The 19,493-nt window shown below is 38.0% G+C and overlaps 1 protein-coding gene across 6 annotated transcripts in view; it reads left to right on the forward strand.

Annotated features, from left to right (window-relative positions):
* The window catches only part of NUP98 (nucleoporin 98 and 96 precursor), a 119,188-nt gene that overhangs the window by 15,192 nt on the left and 84,503 nt on the right, over positions 1 to 19,493 (forward strand). For 3 of the 6 annotated variants that reach the window (XM_040489153.1, XM_040489152.1, XM_040489156.1), the window contains 8 exons: positions 4,370 to 4,471; positions 4,582 to 4,758; positions 6,340 to 6,479; positions 8,011 to 8,118; positions 9,360 to 9,540; positions 11,016 to 11,179; positions 14,756 to 14,893; positions 16,309 to 16,447. In XM_040489153.1, the coding sequence (XP_040345087.1) occupies positions 4,370 to 4,471; positions 4,582 to 4,758; positions 6,340 to 6,479; positions 8,011 to 8,118; positions 9,360 to 9,540; positions 11,016 to 11,179; positions 14,756 to 14,893; positions 16,309 to 16,447 (1,149 nt within the window). The remainder of the gene's footprint in view (positions 1 to 4,369; positions 4,472 to 4,581; positions 4,759 to 6,339; positions 6,480 to 8,010; positions 8,119 to 9,359; positions 9,541 to 11,015; positions 11,180 to 14,755; positions 14,894 to 16,308; positions 16,448 to 19,493) is intronic. The other 3 variants (XM_040489154.1, XM_040489157.1, XM_040489155.1) reach the window with 2 other exon arrangements.

Consider the following 19,493-nt stretch of genomic DNA (forward strand, 5'->3'; position numbering starts at 1 on the left):
TTACCTTAAGATCCAGTAATTCCACTGCTGGATGTTCACCCAAAGAAAACCAAAACACCAATTTGAAAAGATATATGTACCCCTATGTTTATTGCAGTGTTATTTACGATAGCAAAGATACAGAAACAACCCAGTGTACATCAATAAATGAATGGATAAAGAAGATGTGGTGTATATATACAATGGAAATTTAGTCATAAAGAATGAGATCTTGCCATTTGCAACAACATGGATGGACCTAGAGGTATAATGCTAAGTGAAATAAGTCAGGGAGAGACAAATACCATATGATTTCACTCATACGTGGAATTTAAGAAACAAAACAAATGAACAAAGGAAAAAGGGACAAAAGAACAGACTATTAAATACAGGGTCCGAAACGAATGAAAGTCTGAAACTAGGGTAACACTGTGTGTTAATTATACGTGAATAAATACATTTTTTAAAAGAACAAATCCATTCTGATAGCTTTAGACAGGAATTTTATTCATACTTTGGTTTTCATAACAACTTTTCTTTGAAAAATGACCAGATAGGGGTGCCTGGGTGGCTCAGTCGGTTAAGCGTCCAACTTCAGCTCGGGTCATGATCTCCTAGTTTGTGGGTTCAAGCCCCACATTGGGCTCTCTGCTGTTAGGACAGAGCCTGCTTTGGATCCTCTGTCTCCCTCTCTCTCTGCCCCTCCCCTGCACACTCTCTCTCAAAAATAAATAAACATTAAAAAAAAAAATCAAATAAAGATGCCCACCATCACTACTTCTATTTTAAAAAAGACTGAGGGTCGCCTGGGTGGCTCAGTTGGTTGAGCATCAGACTCTTGGTTTCCACTGAGGTCATGATCTACAGTTTGTGAGTTTGAGCCCCAATATATTGGGATATTCTCTTGCACTCTCTCTGCCCTTACCCTGCTTGCTCACTCTCTCTCTCTCACTCTCAAACTTAAAAAAAAATTTTTTTTAATGATTGGATGATAAGATCTTGTTAAAATTTTTTAAGAGAATAGAAATAAGTTTCGAGTTTCTGTGGTTCTTTGATCATTAGTGGAAGGTACTTGTGGGACGCCTGGGTGGTTCAGTCGGTTGAGCGTCCAACTTTGGCTCAGGTCATGATCTCATGGTTCATGGGTTCCAGTCCTGTGTTGGGCTCTGTGTTGACAGCTTAGAGCCTGAAGCCTGCTTCAGATTCTGTGTCTCTCTCTCTCTCGCCCCTCCCCTGCTTGCTTGCTTGCTTTCTCTCTTTCTCTCTCTCTCAAAAATAAAAAATAAAAAGGTGCTTGAAATGTAGGCTCCAGGCCCAGCATGGGGGTTGAACTCATGACCTTGAGACCAAGAGTCACATGCTTTACTGAAGAGCCAGCCAGGCGCCCCATACTTGAAATATTTTTTTAATTGGTTTTTGTTTTGTTTTGTTTTTAAATTTTTTTTAATGTTTATTTTTGAGAGAGACAGAGACAGAATGCGAGTGGGTTAGGGCAGAATCCGAAGCAGGCTCCAGGCTCCGAGCTGTCAGCACAGAGCCCGACGCAGGGCTTGAACTCACAAGCTGTGAGATCATGACCTGAGCCAAAGTCAGTCACTCAACCGACTGAGCCACCCAGGCACCCCTATTAATTGTTTTTTTTTGTTTTTTTTGTTTTTTTTAATTTTTTTTTTTCAATGTTTATTTATTTTTGGGACAGAGAGAGACAGAGCATGAATGGGGGAGGGACAGAGAGAGAGGGAGACACAGAATTGGAAACAGGCTCCAGGCTCCGAGCTATCAGCCCAGAGCCTGACGCGGGGCTCGAACTCCCGGACCGCGAGATCGTGACCTGGCTGAAGTCGGACGCTTAACCGACTGCGCCACCCAGGCGCCCCTATTAATTGGTTTTTGTAGCAAAAAGTTAACAGTGTGTTAAAAGATTTTTAAGCCAGGAAATAATCTATTTATATTGCAGTAAAAATTGCAGTTATTGAATAGCTGCTCTGAGATTTGCTCTGTGAATAATAATATTCAGTGACAAAATTGTTAAAATATCAAAGACCCTAATCCCCACCAGCCCTCCTATGATCCACTTTCCCTTCCACTCAGTATTGTACATGATACTAGTTGCCTGTAGCAACCACTTACTCACTTTTGAACTTGAAATTAAAAATTTTATACTTACACAAGTAGAAAGAATGGTATAATGAACTTTCATGTTATTTCCTAGCTTCATCAATCAGCATTTTACTAGTCTTGTTTATTTTTTATTGTATGGTATTTATTTTTATTTTAAAGAGAGAGAGCATGCATGAATGGGGGAGAGGGGCAGAGGGTGCGCGAGAGAATCTTAAGCAGTCTCCATGCTCAGTCTCACGACCCTGGGATTAAGACCTGAGCTGAAATCAAGGCTTGGACACTCAACCGACTGAGTGACCCAGGTGCCCCCCCCCCAGTCTTGTTTTTATCTTTCTCTTTTTAAGGGGAGATGAGTGTTTGAACAGTATGTTTTAATGCAAATCCTCAGAAGCTTTCTCTTAACTGGTGAGGGTTGTAACAATAGAGGAAAATTTTTTCAACTCTTCTGACCTCTTCTTGAGCCTGTGCATATAGGTCCTTGACTTTTGATGGTTCACTTGTTTAAGTGTATTTACTTATTTTGAGAGAGCATGGAAGGGGCAGACAGACAGAGAGAGAGAGAGAAAGAGAGAGAGAGAGAATCCCAAGCAGGCTCCACACTGTCAGCACAGAATCCTCTGCGGGGCTCAGACTCACCAGCCGTGAGATCATGACCTGAGCTGAAAGCAAGATTTGGACGCTTAACTGACTGAGGCACCGTTAGGTCCTTGGTTTTTATTTTATTTTATTTTTATTATTAAAAAAATTTTTTTTAATTTTTTTTTTTTAACGTTTATTTATTTTTGAGACAGAGAGCAACAGAGCATGAACGGGGGAGAGGCAGAGAGAGAGGGAGACACAGAATCGGAAGCAGGCTCCAGGCTCTGAGCCATCAGCCCAGAGCCTGATGCGGGGCTCGAACTCACAGACTGCGAGATCGTGACCTGAGCTGAAGTTGGACGCTTAACCGACTGAGCCACCCAGGCGCCCCCCCCCCAAAATTTTTTTAATGTTTATTCAGTTTTGAGAGAGACAGAGAGAGAGCGACAGAGAGCAAGTGAGGGAGGGGCAGAGAGAGAGGGAGACACAGAATCCGAAGCAGTCTCCAGGCTTTTAGCTGTCAGCACAGAGTCCTACTCGGGGCTTGAACTTGTGAACTGTGAGATCATGACCTGAGCCAAAGTCGGATGCTTAACTGACTGAGATACCCAGTTGCTCCAGGTCCTTGGTTTTTAATAAAGAGTGCCCGTCAGAGTCACTTTTGGGGGGTTGTTTTTGTTGGCTTTTTGTTTTTTAAATTTTTTTTAATGTTTATTTTTGAGAGAGAGTAAGCAGGGGAGGGGCAGAGAGAGGGAGACACAGAATCTGAAGCAGGTTCTAGGCTCTGAGCTGTCAGCACAGAGCCCAATGCAGGGCTGGAACCCACAAACTGCAAGATCATGACCTGAGCTGAAGTTGGACGCTTAACTGACTGAGCCACCCAGGCACCCCTGTTTGTTTGTTTGTTTGTTTGTTTGTTTGTTTGTTTGTTTGTTTTGTTTGTTAAAGAACATATTTTCTGTCCTAGAACTATGGAATTAGACTCTCAGGTTGGAACCTGAACATGTGTATTTTGAAAACCCTTCCCAGGTCATTCTGAAGTGCTCTCCTAAATACGGACCATCCATCCCAGTGACTATGGAACGTATGGTGACTGGAGAGAATTGAACACATTAATTTTGATTGTTTTACTTTTGTTTGTAGCTTATAATCACTAGCTACCTTTGCACTCCTTTTGGTTTTAGTTGGCACTTTTTTTTTTTAATCCATCAACATCTATAACTTTATTGAAAAGTCACACTTCACTTTTTTTTTTTTAACCTGAGGCAATGAATACAATGCTTAATTTCAAGACTGTAATTTGTAGTATGATGGACTTTTGAAAAAATTATTTTCAGAGAAGACCAATGATCGTATTGAAACACAGAATGTTAAGAAATATTAAAATCCGGGGCGCCTGGGTGGCGCAGTCGGTTGAGCGTCCGACTTCAGCCAGGTCACGATCTCGCGGTCCGTGGGTTCGAGCCCCGCGTCAGGCTCTGGGCTGATGGCTCAGAGCTTGGAGCCTGTTTCCGATTCTGTGTCTCCCTCTCTCTCTGCCCCTCCCCCGTTCATACTCTGTCTCTCTCTGTCCCAAAAATAAATAAACATTGAAAAAAAAAATTAAAAAAAAAAAAAGAAATATTAAAATCCTTTTTCATTGGATCACCTGATTAAGATTTTGTTTTGACCCTGGATTTTGCTTTTTCAGGTACTGGTTTTGGTACTACTAGTGGAGGGGCTTTTGGAACATCTGCATTTGGTTCTAGCAACAATACTGGAGGCCTCTTTGGAAATTCACAGACCAAACCAGGTAGGGGTTCTACTTGGAATACAGTTGGTTTATTCGTAGTTGATATAGGACTTCATATAGTGGTTCCAGTCCATCTATTTAACTGTTTTTCCCCCTCTCCATCTCCCCAGGAGGATTATTTGGTACTAATTCATTTAGTCAGCCAGCTACTTCCACAAGCACTGGCTTTGGGTTTGGCACATCAACAGGAACATCAAATAGCTTGTTTGGAACTGCAAGTACAGGGACTAGTCTCTTCTCATCCCAAAACAATGCCTTTGCACAAAATAAACCAACTGGCTTCGGAAGTAAGTAGGATATCATTGGACTTCTGCATCCAACAATTCGATTTGCTTATTGAATATATTCTTTCTTCTTCTTTTGCCTGTGTTCATTTACCTCCTTTCTCTACCAGATGGCAAAAACATAGGGAGAGGGAATCTTCAAAATGTATTGAAAAGTTTAATAGGCTTTAAATGAGGAGGTTGGGTACATCTTCCCATGAGTGGAAATCTAAGAAGCATTATTATTTAAGGAATATGCAGAGGAAGAGGCTCCTGATATAGAATGACCAAATAGTATATGGAAAGCCAAGTCAGAGTGATGTCATAGTTGTTAAGACAGGAGAATTTCAAGGAGGAGTGTATAGTCATCCATATTGTACTGCAGAGGCACCTCCTTGCCTCTGTTTCACATTTGTTATAAGAGACTAAAGCAGGAATGACAAATACTGGAGATGACCTGGTTACTCTTCCATTCATTATCCATGGCAGATGATTTTAATTGATGGTTTCTTTCTCTTTAAGTCTAAATGTGGCCTAGGGATACTTCTCCACACAGTACTTTGAGGCAACCACTATTGGTTGAACAGGTGTGCTCTGTGAGTTGGTGCATTCTTAGCACAAAAGTATAGCAGAATGAATAAGTTAGCCAGCTATCAGTATTTCACAAAGGGAAAGTTTGTAGGGTATTGAAATACTTAATGATTACAATGTAAAATGCAATCTAAAGTGCTAATTCAAAAGAGATGTGCCTGTTGACCTTAAACCATACATTAGGACGTGTTTTTAGAAAAGAAAGAGTTTGCCAGTGAGAAATCACATTCCTCTTAAATTGGTAATTAGGATCTGACTTACTATTAAATACTGGCAGATAACTTTATTGTTTACTGACATTTCTGGCACCCTTTGTATAACTTCTTGAGAAATAATATCTCTTACTTTGAAAAATATATTCCTTAGATAACAGTTAAATTCACTTTTATGGAGTTTTTTGAAACTCAGCTTTTTGGAAAAGTAAGGTAATTAGAGGATTCATTCTATAAAACAATCAAGATGCCTACTAATTTTTCTAAATTATTTTTCTGGGCAGAATTTTATATTAACCTGTTTGGTTTCCCTAATAGGACCATTTATATGTTTTGAACTTTTTGGTTATGTGTGTGTGTTTGTATTAATGTAATATGTATTATGTAAATAAAATACACTGTGACCCTGGTGAAGTCTGTTGTGATGTTTTCAGAAAGACTGGTTCATTCAGCATGTAGTTTTAACAAGAAAGGAGAAATGAAATAAAATTTATGATGAAATAGAGCACTATTTTTTTTTTCACTTTCTTCCAAATTTACCCAAGAAGAACTTTATAGACATTTAGCTGACAAAGGGATTTAGATTTTGTTTCACTTGAAAGTTTTGAGCCTAGAATTTTATCTGTGTCTATATGAAATACCTGTTTGAAGATACTAGGGAAATTTGTAAGATAGAAAATTTGAGTATGTGAAAGTAATGCATCTATAGTGCCACTTTCCAAATGGGCATCTATAGCCCATTTCCAAGATGTCTTACAGATTCTTAAACTGTTGCCATCTTCTTTTTCTTTGTAATTTACAGATTTTGGAACAAGTACCAGCAGTGGGGGACTTTTTGGTACTACAAATACCACCTCCAATCCTTTTGGTAGTACATCTGGCTCCCTCTTTGGGCCGAGTAGTTTTACAGCTGCTCCCACTGGGACTACGATTAAGTTTAATGTAAGTATTTCTTTCCAGTCTTTGTAGAATATATTACTCTCCCATTTGTATATTTCTTTGCAGGATGAATCATAAAATTTCTCCTTTTTCCAGTTCTGCACAGCTTAGTCTCACTCTTCTAAGATGTGTTAAGAACAAAATCTGTAAATAGTTATATAGTAAATACGAAAAGTCATGAAACATAAATCTAGATTATGTGTATTTGAATTATGCTTAACCCAGTCAAATTTATATTCACAAGGTTGATTACAACAGGTAGTAATGATGTTGAACTTGTATTTATTGCATTCATAACTTGGCTCTAAAGGAATGGTTGAATGCTCAACCATTATTGAAAATAGGGCCTCTTTAAGGAGATACATGGAATAACTCCTAAATATTTTGTGTGCCAATGAAGAATAAAACTTGTTGATGAAGTGGCAAAATGGGGCAATGGAGTTTTATGTTTTCTTTGGCTTTTTTAAGACTTGGGCAGAGGGTTAGAATGGAAGATTTGTTTATGAAAATGTATGGAATATTACTTGATGTAAGATACCATTTGATGTGATTGGGGAGATACTTAGGGTAGGCTGGAGGTGCAGTTAGCTTAAAGAAAATCTGGGGAAAGTAGGTCTTGACTGAACTTCTTGTTAAAAGTTACTCCAGGCTGGGGCGCCTGGGTGGCGCAGTCGGTTAAGCCTCCGGCTTCAGCCAGGTCACGATCTCGCGGTCTGTGAGTTCGAGCCCCGCGTCAGGCTCTGGGCTGATGGCTCAGAGCCTGGAGCCTGTTTCCGATTCTGTGTCTCCCTCTCTCTGCCCCTCCCCTGTTCATGCTCTGTCTCTCTCTGTCCCAAAAATAAATAAACGTTGAAAAAAAAATTAAAAAAAAAAAAGTTACTCCAGGAAATGAAGAATTTCTCAGGCAAGGTGGTGAAGTCATAATATTGAATTTAGAAACCTAAATTTTATAAATAATAGGGAAAAATAATTCCTGGAAAGTGTAATAATTGAGGAAACTGGCAATACTAGTAGAAAACTTTGGTTATATATTGTGCCTATTTCTCATAAGGTTATAGGGGGAAAAAAAAACCCGGCTTCCATGTTTCTTAAATGCAACGACAGTTACAAAGCAGAACTTCGCTTTATTTTATGTATTTCTTTCTTTCTTTCTTTCAGATACTTCAGAGCAGGGTAGGAGATAGAACTCAGAGATTCAGGTTTAAATGTACATGTTGGGTAAATTGGATGAAGTTTTCCTTATGCATACAGTATTAAGTGTATTTTAGTATGTAATTAGATGGCTTGTTTATGGACTCAATGTCTGTGATAACTATTACTGCGATTGATTTATTTAGATAACGTAGGGGAGAGAGATCAGAAATGCAATGTATTTAATTAAGCACCATTGAAACTCTGACTTAGCAAAAGACCTACAGGACTAGATAGTGTAGAATTCAGTGGTTGAAGAATTGTGTCTGGAGAGTAGGGATTTAAAGTTTAGATTTAGACATTTGCTTTAGACTTTCATATTTGCTTTTATCTTTCTTTACAGCCTCCGACTGGTACAGATACTATGGTTAAAGCTGGAGTTAGCACTAACATCAGTACCAAGCACCAGTGTATTACTGCTATGAAAGAATATGAAAGCAAGTCTCTAGAGGTCAGTAAAATGCAATACAGAATATCAGCCTAACCTTCTGATTCTATTGGAAAGCAACTTTTAAAAATGTTTTTGATTATTTTTAGGATCAGTGGTTCACACTGGGTTTATGTAAAAGACTAACAACCAAACTTTTTTTAAGTAAGCTCTGTGCCCAGTTTGGGGCTTGAAGTCAAAACCCTGACCAAGATCAAGAGCCACATGCTCTATTGACTGAGCCAGCCAGGTGCTCCACAAGCAAATTATTTTTAAAAATTAATGTATTATCTATACATATCTTGTTTGAGGAAGGTCAGTATTCAGCTTGTTTGTACTGGTATAGTTCTGTTAGTAGTCCATTGTGATTGTATGTTGTTCACATTATACTGGGCAACATGTGTGTATGTGACATGCACATGATTTTAGTAAACTCATGCGAAGTCATAAGTGTACAACATACTAAATTTTCACCAAGTGAACAGACCCATGTTACCAGGATCCAGATCAAGTCACTGAGCATTACCAGCATTCCTGATGTCCCACATGTGCCTGGTCTCCCTAGGCACAATCCTCCCGCCCGCCCCGCCACCTCTTCCTAAGCTAAACTGTTGTGAGTGCCCATGTTTTGCCCATTTTGAACTTTATACAGATGGAATCTTACATTACCTACTAAGTCTGCTTTTCTACACTGTGAGATTTATCCATGGCGTTGCATGAAGTTAGTTTGTTCATACTATAATATGATAGTATGTTGTATATGTCATCCCTAGTTATAGCTGTTGCTTCCGCTACATCCCATACTGTACTTGATTTATTGGAGTGTACAGAAACACCCTGACGTGTGAGATAGAACTCTTAAACTGTATCCCTTTTTTACCTAATTTTCTGAAACCCCTCATCCCATCCCAGAAACTTTGATATTTCTAGCTAATTTTTATATTTGGGGTGGGAGTAGATAGGATTATTATATAGCCTTGTACTAAAAGAAACTATTGCTGGTTATAAAAGAAAATTAAAATTAAGATATGATTGGTCCTTTGGCCTGTGGTTTTAGTAATTATGGTATGGATTTTAGTGTCCACTCTACACTGTTGAAAGTGTTTTTCCGTAATGATGATAAGTTCATGTTCTGTACTTCTCTGTTTTTTAATCATGGTTCCTATGTGAACATGAACGTTGAATTCTAAATTTAAGTATTTAGTTTCCTAAATAATTTTTTTGGCTGCATATTAAGATTGGAAATACGCTTTCCCTTCCTCTAGGAACTTCGTTTAGAGGATTATCAGGCTAACCGGAAAGGCCCGCAGAACCAGGTGGGAGCAGGTACCACATCTGGCTTGTTTGGGTCTTCTCCAGCCACCTCCAGTGCAACAGGACTCTTCAGCTCCTCTACCACTAACTCAGGCTTTGCATATGGTCAGAACAAAACAGCCTTTGGAACTAGTAAGCATTTGGCATCATATTGAGGAGGGACAGACAACTAAAAGTAAAACATAATTGTCATTTTTTGATAAAATAATTCAGCAATGTCAGAGGAACAGAGTGTCTGATATGTAGATGGGGATGTAGAGATACACAGTAAATGGAGATGGTTAAAAAGGGCCTCACTGATAAGGTGACATTTGGAAGGTGACCTATCTGAAGAATGTGAAGGATAAAGCTATACAGATTTCTGGAGGAACAACATTCCAGCCAGAGGAAGCTGTAAGTCTAAAAACCCTGAGTTTTTTCCAAAGATAATGAGAACCAAGGGGAAGTATTAAGGGATATAAGGACTATATTTTATAGGACATTGTGGGTCATTGTCAAGATTTGAATTTTTATTTGAGTTAGGAAGCCATTAGAAGTTTTAGAAAGAGAAGTCATGTGATTATGAGTGAAGGATCATCTGAATGCTGCTATATTTAGATTGTGGTAGCTACACTTGTGAGTATAGCATAACCTAGAGACTTGTCCAATCGCTAGGTTGTACACCTGAAACTAATATAACATTGTGTTTCAACTTCAAAGACTCAAGAAAAAAAGATTGTTAAGGGGGCAAGGGTGAAGACAAATAAATTAGAAAAGCTGTTGCTTCATTCACATGAGAGATGATAGTGGCTTGACTGAGGAGATGGAGGTAGTAAACGTGTCAGATTCTAGACCCAGTTTGAATATAGAACTGATGAGATTTGCCGATTGCTTTTATGTGGGATGTGAAAGAGGGAAGTCTATGATGATGACTAAATTACTTTATGAAAATACTACTTTTGTACAGGTAATACATATGTATGATAAAAAGTTCACGAGACAAAAAAGTCTGTAACCAAAGGTATCTTGTTTGCTTCCCCTAGCTATTATTTTCCTCCATAAAACACGCAAAAGTTGGACTGTTTTGTGATCTTTTACAGAGATTTATACACACCTGCGAATATACAGATAAATACATATTTAAGTGGCATTTAACATTCATTTCAGACTTGGTATCCTGTGATGTAGTTTAGCCACATACTCATTATCAAATACAGTGTATCCTATGTGAAATAGAAAGCCTCTGTTCTCAAGAAAAACTTAATCTAACAAGGTTAAAATACACATATAGATTCTGAGTGTGGTGTGGTATTTTGTAAATAGAAGAAAGTTTTGGACTCAAAAAAGATTACTTAGCCCAGCCAGGGTTCTTGGAGTCAGAGTATTATTATAGGAATTGAAGTCTGAACTAAATCCAGAGTTAGGTGAAAAAGGATGGGAAGTGAAATGGTTATCTATTTTGAGTAGTGAATGAAATTTTCCTACATAATTTAGATATGTAGATATGTAGATTTCCTACATCATTTAGTCAACAATATTAATGTTGTTGCAGTAACTGAATAATGTGAGATTTGAGGGGGTTTTTCTTTTCTCCATTTATTTTTACTGTATTTCTTTTTTTCTGAAAGGTACAACTGGGTTTGGAACAAATCCGGGTGGTCTCTTTGGCCAACAGAATCAGCAGACTACCAGCCTCTTCAGTAAACCATTTGGCCAGGCCACAACCACCCAGAACACTGGCTTTTCCTTTGGTAATACCAGCACACTAGGACAGCCAAGTACTAATACCATGGTAAGGAAACAGACCTTTAATTAACTCCAGGTCTTATTCAGAGAACTAAGTAATGAGGCTTCTAATCATATCAAAGTAGCAAATTCTGCCTCTACAGTAGTTCTTAAGGGTTGACAGTATATAGAAAGGAATATGCAAAATGTAAATAATTAAAGCCTAGATTCTAGTCCAGACTTTACTCCCTCCTCACTGAGGTGCTGTTGAGCAAGTCACTTATTCTTTCCAAGCATATTTCCTTACCACCAGGAGCTGCTTCATGTGGTAGAATTGGCCACTAAAGTTATACTTTAGGACATTGGCTCTACTCATTCTATGGAGTATAGGAGAAAATACTTACAAATTACTAGCTGTATTTCAGCATATTCTTTCAGCTTTTTCCTTAAGTGGAGTCAGGCAAAGATGTGTAGTTCATTAAAATAAATAAGGGAGGACTAAAACTCAGAGCCATATTAGATAATTGCTATTTCTGTGCAAAAAGCAAAAGAGAAAGTCCTTAGAGTCATTACCAGTTTCTGTATTTTTTTTTAACTTTATTTTTTTATTTTGAGAGAGAGCGCATGTGCACTGGGGAGACGCAGAGAGAGAGGGAGAAAGAGAATCCAAAGCAGGCTCTGAACTGTGAGCGCGGAGCCTGACACTGGGGGCTTGAACTCACAAACTGTGAGATCATGACCTGAGCTGAAATCAGAAGTCAGACACATAACCAGCTGAGCCACCCAGATGCCCCTTTACCAGTTTATTTCTAAGGACTCTTTTTGGGAAGAATAAAATTAAGATTAATGAGAAGTATGATTTATTGATTAAAATTTTCAGAATTTAACTGGCCTTTAAGTTAGAGATACTGTATCTGATTAAAAAACCAGTACAGCCAGATCCCAAAAATCTTTAAAAAATTTTTTTAATGTTTATTCATTTTTTTGAGAGAGAGAGAGAGAGACAGAGACAGAGCATCAACAGGGAAGAAGCAGAGAGAGAAGGAGACAGAATCCAAGGATTCTGAGTTGTCAGCACAGAGCCCTATACGGAGCTTAAACTCACACACTGTGAGATTATGACCTGAACCAAAGTCAGACGCTTAACCGATTGAGCCACCCAGGCACCCCTCAAACCCCAAAAATCTTACAAATACTTGGCAAACCAAATTCACCAACATGTGAAAAAGATGATAACCATGACCAAGTGGGATTCATCCTGGAAGGTTGATTCAACATAGGAAAATTAATAAACATAATAAACAAAAACTACATGATCACTTCAGTAGGTGCAGAAAAAGCATTGACACCCTTTCATGATAAAAACACTCAACAAAGAAAGGAATCCAGGCCAACTAATCTTTGACAAAGCAGGAAAAAATATCCAATGGAGTAAAGACAAATGGTGCTTCAACAAATGGTGCTGAGAAAACTGGACAGTGACATGCAAAAAAAATGAACCTGGACCACTTTCTTACACCATACACAAAAATAAACTCAAAATGGATGAAAGACCTAAATGTAAGACAGGAAGCCATCAAAATCCTCGAGGAGAAAGGCAAAAACCTCCTTGACCTTGGCCGCAGCAACTTCTTAACACGTCTTTAGAATCAAGGGAAACAAAAGCAAAAATGAACTATTGGGATCTCATCAAAATAAAAAGCTTCTGAACAGTGAAGGAAACTATCAGCAAAATTAAAAGGCAACCAACAGAATGGGAGAAGATATTTGCAAATGACATAATAGATAAAGGGTTAGTATCCAAAATCTATGAAGAATTGATCAAACTTGACACCCAAAAAACAAATAATCCAGTGAAGAAATAGGCAAAAGACGTGAATAGACACTTCTCCAAAGAAGACATCCAGATGGTGAACAGACACATGAAAAAAATGCTCAATATCACTCCTTATCAGGGAAATACAAATCAAAACCACAATGAGATACCACCTCACACCTGTCAGAATGGCTAACGTCAATAACTCAGGCGAGAGGATGCAGAGAAAGGATCTCTTTTGCACTGCTGGTGGGAATGCAAACTGGTGTAGCCATCCTGGAAAACAGTATGGAGGTTCCTCACAAAAGTAAAAATAGAACTACCCTACGACCCACGAATTGCACTACTAGGTATTTATCCAAGGGATACAGGAATGCTGTTTTGAAGGGACACATGCACCCCAATGTTTATAGCAGTGCTATCGACAATCGCCAGAGTATGGAAAGAGCCTGAATGTCCATCGACAGATGAATGGATAAAGATGTGGTGTATAGGGGCGCCTGGGTGGTGCAGTCGGTTCAGCGTCCGACTTCAGCCAGGTCACGATCTCGCGGTCCGTGAGTTCGAGCCCCGCATCAGGCTCTGGGCTGATGGCTCAGAGCCTGGAGCCTATTTCCGATTCTGTGTCTCCCTCTCTCTCTGCCCCTCTCCCGTTCGTGCTCTGTCTCTCTCTGTCCCAAAAATAAATAAACGTTAAAAAAAAAAAAAATTAAAAAAAAAAAAAAAGATGTGGTGTATATATATACAATGGAGTGTTACTTGGCAATCAAAAAGAATGAAATCACTGTTGAATTCTCATTTCAGCAATAGTTCATTAGTGCAATATTTTTCTTTTTTTTTTTTTTAATTTTTTTTTTAACATTTATTTATTTTTGAGACAGAGACAGAGCATGAACGGGGGAGGGTCAGAGAGAGAGGGAGACACAGAATCTGAAACAGGCTCCAGGCTCTGAGCAGTCAGCACAGAAACCGATGCGGGGCTCGAACCCATGGACAGTGAGATCATGACCTGAGCCGAAGTCGGACGCTTAACCGACTGAGCCACCCAGGCACCCCGCAATATTTTTCTTTAGTTAACTAATGTATAAATAAAATATCTTCTTAAGCACTGGATGACATAAACTTTATTTGTAATTAGTATAGTTTCTCATGTCAAATTAAGACTTAACATTACACTCCTGCCTCTGTGTCCAGATTGATAATTTCAGCCAGCTGATTGTTTTCAGTTGTATGATTCAAAGTCCATTGCCCGGCTCAGCATTGGTTAGTTCTTTTGGCATAACTCTCTGAAAATGAAGCATTCTGTCATATTTTGTTCTCAGTGTTACAATCCTGCTATCTCTTAGAGCGTAAGAGTTTAGTATAAAGTCTTACCACTGCCCAGGACATTGGAACTCATTGGGCTTAGATGTAGATATGAGGGTTTTATTTTTTGTTTTTTTTAAATGGCCCTGCTCGTTGTTGTGAAAAAAAATAATGCTTTATGTATTTAGCATAATATCTATCTTATAAACTGTGTTTTTTAAAAACATTTTTTTTAATGGTTTTTTTTTTTTATTTTTGAGAGAGATAGAGACAGAATGCGAGTGGGTTAGGAGCAGAGAGAGAGGGAGACACAGAATCCGAAGCAGGCTCCAGGCTCCGAGCTGTCAGCACAGAGCCCAACGCGGGGCTGGAACTCATGAGCTGTGAGATCGTGACCTCAGCCGAAGTCGGATGCTCAACCGACTGAGCCACCCAGGCTCACCCAAAATGGCAGCTATTATTAATCTTAAGATTCTTAAAACTGACTTGTAGGATATCTTTTAATGTAGATACCTTTTGCAGGGTTTATTTGGAGTAACCCAAGCCTCACAGCCTGGAGGTCTTTTTGGGACAGCTACAAACACCAGCACTGGGACAGCATTTGGAACAGGAACAGGTCTCTTTGGGCAGCCCAATACTGGATTTGGTGCTGTCGGTTCGGTAGGTTATTATAGTTGATCTAATTTGAAGATATGTATAAATTTGTTAAAGAATTTCTAAGAAAGATTTAACTTTTTCAAGTGTTTTTATTAGGTCTTAGACAATGCTGATAGTAATTAAAAGCTATTTGGTACAAAAACAAGTAACTTTAGTAGGTTAATTTTCAAGTAGTAAGTTCTTTTTTAAACTTCTTTGCCACAATGATTATGTACAGTTTACTTATGATAGCACAGTATCACTCCAATTGGTTAAATTGTTGAGTCTAAATTGAAGTGCTTTCATTATTAAGTCAGGTAATTTTCAGTTCCTATACTCTATTCTCTTGGGTGATACGTTGGTATGATATTTGAGAATTAAGAATTCCAAGTTACTAAAGTTGGTGATCTCATGGTTTTCCTGCAGCTGGAGGCTTAACTGAATTGTGTTCCCTGTTCAGTCATTTAAGTAAACAACTATTTAGGAGTGTGCTTGACCCTAAAAATAATAGTAAATTCTGTATTACCACTTAAACTATAAGAATCAATATAAAACAGCCAATCTGTCTTATTTACCCGTTAAAAAAAAAGCTTTGAACATGCTGTTGGTGGATAATTAAAAAAAGAAAATGAAAAAGAAAGAAAAATCCCAAAATGTGATTTTCAGGGAAATAGCAATCTGTTATTTCGTAACTTTTCTTTGGGCAGCTAATTGAGATGAGAAATTGAGAAAATTATATAATTCTTCAAAAAGTTCTTAGTAACCAGTTTATTGAGATATAATCCATATGCCATACAATTCACCCTCTTAAAGTTTATAATTGAGTGGTTTTTTGTATACCGACTGATTGTGGAACTATTACCATAGTCAGTTTGAGAACATGTTCATCACCTTAATAAAAAGAAACCTCATACTTATTAGTAGTCATTTCTCATTTCCCTCAATTAACCTCAAGCCTGCTGTCTACAGATTTGTCTATTCTGGACATTTCATATAAATGGAATCACATAATATGTAGTCTTTTGTGACCACCTTACTTAGCATAATGTTTTAAAGGCTCATTCATATTCTAGCATGTTTAAATTTTTTATTGTAACTGTTTCTGCTGGCAAATTAAATACATGAACATTTCTGTTACCAGGTAAAAAAAAATATTTGATTACCTTATTTTCTTTGCTGTGCTGAAATACTGTGTTTGCTGAAGGGTTGCCATTAACTTCTCAGGCTAGAAGCATGCTCTGTAAAGTCCCATCTTGCTCAGATTAGTATATTTTTCTTATAGTCTTTATTCATCCTCCTCCTACTTTTTCATAAAGTTATGACATTCTTCTCTCACTTCCCTCACATCCAATCCAGTATACCTGAGGTGTAACCTCTGTTTACTGTTTGGAGTGTGTCTTTATACTACTTAAATTTTTCCTGTATTTTGTTCTTTTTAGACCCTGTTTGGCAATAACAAGCTTACTACATTTGGAACCAGCACAACCAGTGCTCCTTCATTTGGTACAACCAGTGGCGGGCTCTTTGGTAACAAACCAACCCTGACTTTAGGAACCAATACAAACACTTCCAATTTTGGTACATATAAAAAAGCAGGTTTGACTCTCTTAAAGTTACACTGACTATACCACACATCATTCTCCTGATTCATATGATTGGGAATATTAAAAAATTCTCAGGTAAGCTGTGGCTTGATGTGAGGTACCAGAGGGAAAGGTTTAAAATCATAGACATGGGTTAACATACTTAGATATAAATTGCCTCACCTCATTATTAGGCTCCCAACTCCCTGCTTTGGATAAAATGGGCCATTCAACACATGCAGTATACCTTGTAGAAAGTTGCTTCTCTAATGGAGATAGAAGTTTTTCAAAATAAGGAAATACATTTCCTTTGGATTACCTCACCAGTAGTTGAGAAACCATAAATGAAACACATGCAGTTGAGATAACGCACACTTTTTTTTTTTTTTTTAAGTTTATTTATTTATTTTGAGAGACAGAGACCAGCACGAGCAGGGGAGGGGCAGAGAGAGAGGGAGAAAGCAAGAAACCCAAGTAGGCTCCATGCTACCAGCACAGAACCAGATGCGGGGCTCGAACTCACAAAACTGTGAGATCACGATCTGAACGAAGAAACCAAGAGTTGGACACTTAACCAATGGAGCCACCCAGAAGCCCCGAGATAACACATTCTCTTAGGCCAGGTTTCAAATAGGGAAGTAGTGTACAAATTTGATGATTTTTTTTTAAATGTTTTTTGTTGTCATTTTTGTTTTGATTTTTGTTTTTTTGAGATTTCATGATTCTTATCAAAAGTTGAAGCTTTCCTTCAGCTGCAAAAGTTTATTTTTGAATATGTGTTCATTATAAAAAATTTAGAAAATACAGATAAGATTGAATAATAATTAAAATACAGCCCTAAACTAGTTTTCAGAGATCATGCTAAAAAAATTAAACTTTAATAGAACATTATATCTTCTGTAACTACCTAATTAAGCTTTTAATCAAATTTTTAACAAATTATTAACATAATTTGCATTAGATAAGGAAAGTTCATTTTATGATCAAGGGAAATAATAGTTTAAATATCTGTTAAGGATTTTACATACCAGATACATCATTACACACTGGGGATACTTAGTGGAAGATGAGTGAAAAGACATGGTCAGTGGAGCACCTGGCTGGCTCATTTGGAAGAGCATGCCACTCTTGATCTCAGAGTCCGAGTTTGAGCTTGAACCTACGAACTGTGAGATTATGACCTGAGCTGAAATCAAGAGTTGGATGCTTAACTGACTGAGCCACCCAGGAACCCCTAGACCAGTTGTTTCTTAGTTATCTTCTCATCCTATGAGATTTTAATATCACATATGTACTGTGTGTCTGTTTATGTACTGTGGCCCTTTCAAGGGCCATAAACCATTGTATATCTATGATTCATTTAACCCCTCAAGAGTCAATTTTCCCTCCCTTTGAAAATGCATGTCTTTTTTTGTAGCATGCTTCATGTTCAGAAACACTGTTTTTATTTGCTTATATAGGCTAAAATGATGAAGTGGGCTGGGCTTGATGTTTTTCCATGGTTGCAGATTTCTGATATGTTTGGAGATTTTTTTTATTGGATATGTATATACACACACACACACACACTCCTGTCCAGTGGTTTGAAAATGAAAGATTTCATTTTTATCTAAAATGCCTCACTAGCTTTTGTGATGAATCTGAATGGTCCTAATTTTTTTTCTTTTTTAATCCCCAGTGTTGACCTAGTGCCTGGCATAGCATTGGTGCTCACTAAAACTTGGTTAAATGATTTAAAGGGTGAACAAATGGGGCCCTAAGAGTAATGATTCCCTCTGAGTCAGATGGGAGTTGCATGGTGGCAAGTTTTATTCTACTCTTGGGTGAATTTAAATTTCCGTTACCACCCTTGAGGAATCCAGAGCTAGGTAAGGCTTTCTTTGATTCTCTTGTTGTCTTGGGAACCTTTCAACTTTGAGTTTGTGGGCAGAAGAATCTTCCGATTTGGAAATAAGCCATGTAACAAATCTGGAAATGGAATAAGGTTATACAAAGATTCAGAGTGTTGCTAAGTTATTGTTGGTCACACACTATCCATTATGGGATTTTGTTTCATTCTGATGCTGGTTAATCCACAGAGTTAAAAGTTGGGATACCTAAAGTAAGTTGGAGTACCTGCTGCCACAGTTGGTGTTGCAAGATCCTTAAGTCATTCTTTAGAGTCATCAGCTCATTTTCTTAGTAAATATTCCTGGCAGGAACGAGTTTAAGATTAAGTGAGTATAAGATAAGTGTCTGAATTTCTTTTTTTTTTTTAATTTTTTTTAATGTTTATTTATTTTTGAGAGAGACAAAGCGTGAGTGGGGGCGGGGCGGAGAGCAAGGGAGACAGAATCTGAAGCAGGCTCCAGGCTCTGAGCTGTCAGCACAGAGCCCTGTGTGGGGCTCAACCCATGAACCGTGAGATTATGACCTGAACCGAAGTCGGACACTTAACCGACTGAGCCACCCAGGTGCCCCTAGTGTCTGAATTTCTCAGTGAATGGAGGAATAGAATTGTTTCAGGAGAGGAATTACAGACAGAATGCCTATACGTGGGAGCAACAGTTTAAAAAGGTTGATTCTTTTTGTAATAATAAGATGATGTCGGGCAATATATCAGTGATTCTTCTATGCTGTATGGTTAAGTGGGCAGTTAAGGAGCTATTTGAATATTTAAGTCCTTAGGCTTATTTTTCTAAATTGAGATATAATTGAAATATAACATTAGTTTCAGGTATAAGGATTTGTTATTTGTGTATATTGTGAAATGATCACTGCAGTAAGTCTAGTTAATAGTTAACATCTGTCACCATACATAGTTACACATTTTTTTATGATGAGAACATTTAGGATCTACTAGTTTAGCAACTTTCACATATGCAAGACAGTATTAACTGTCGTCACCATACTGTAAATAATATCCCCATGACTTATTTATTTTATAACTGGAAGTTTGTACCTTTGATCCCCTTTTACCCATTTCGCCCATCTCCCATTCCTTGCCTTTGGCAACTACCAATCTGTTGTCTGTATCTATAAGCTCGTCTTTTGTTTTATGA

The sequence above is a fragment of the Herpailurus yagouaroundi genome, unplaced genomic scaffold, assembly GCF_014898765.1.
Source record: "Herpailurus yagouaroundi ecotype Mexico unplaced genomic scaffold, PumYag 180, whole genome shotgun sequence".
In the NCBI taxonomy this organism is placed as follows: Eukaryota; Metazoa; Chordata; class Mammalia; order Carnivora; family Felidae; genus Herpailurus; species Herpailurus yagouaroundi.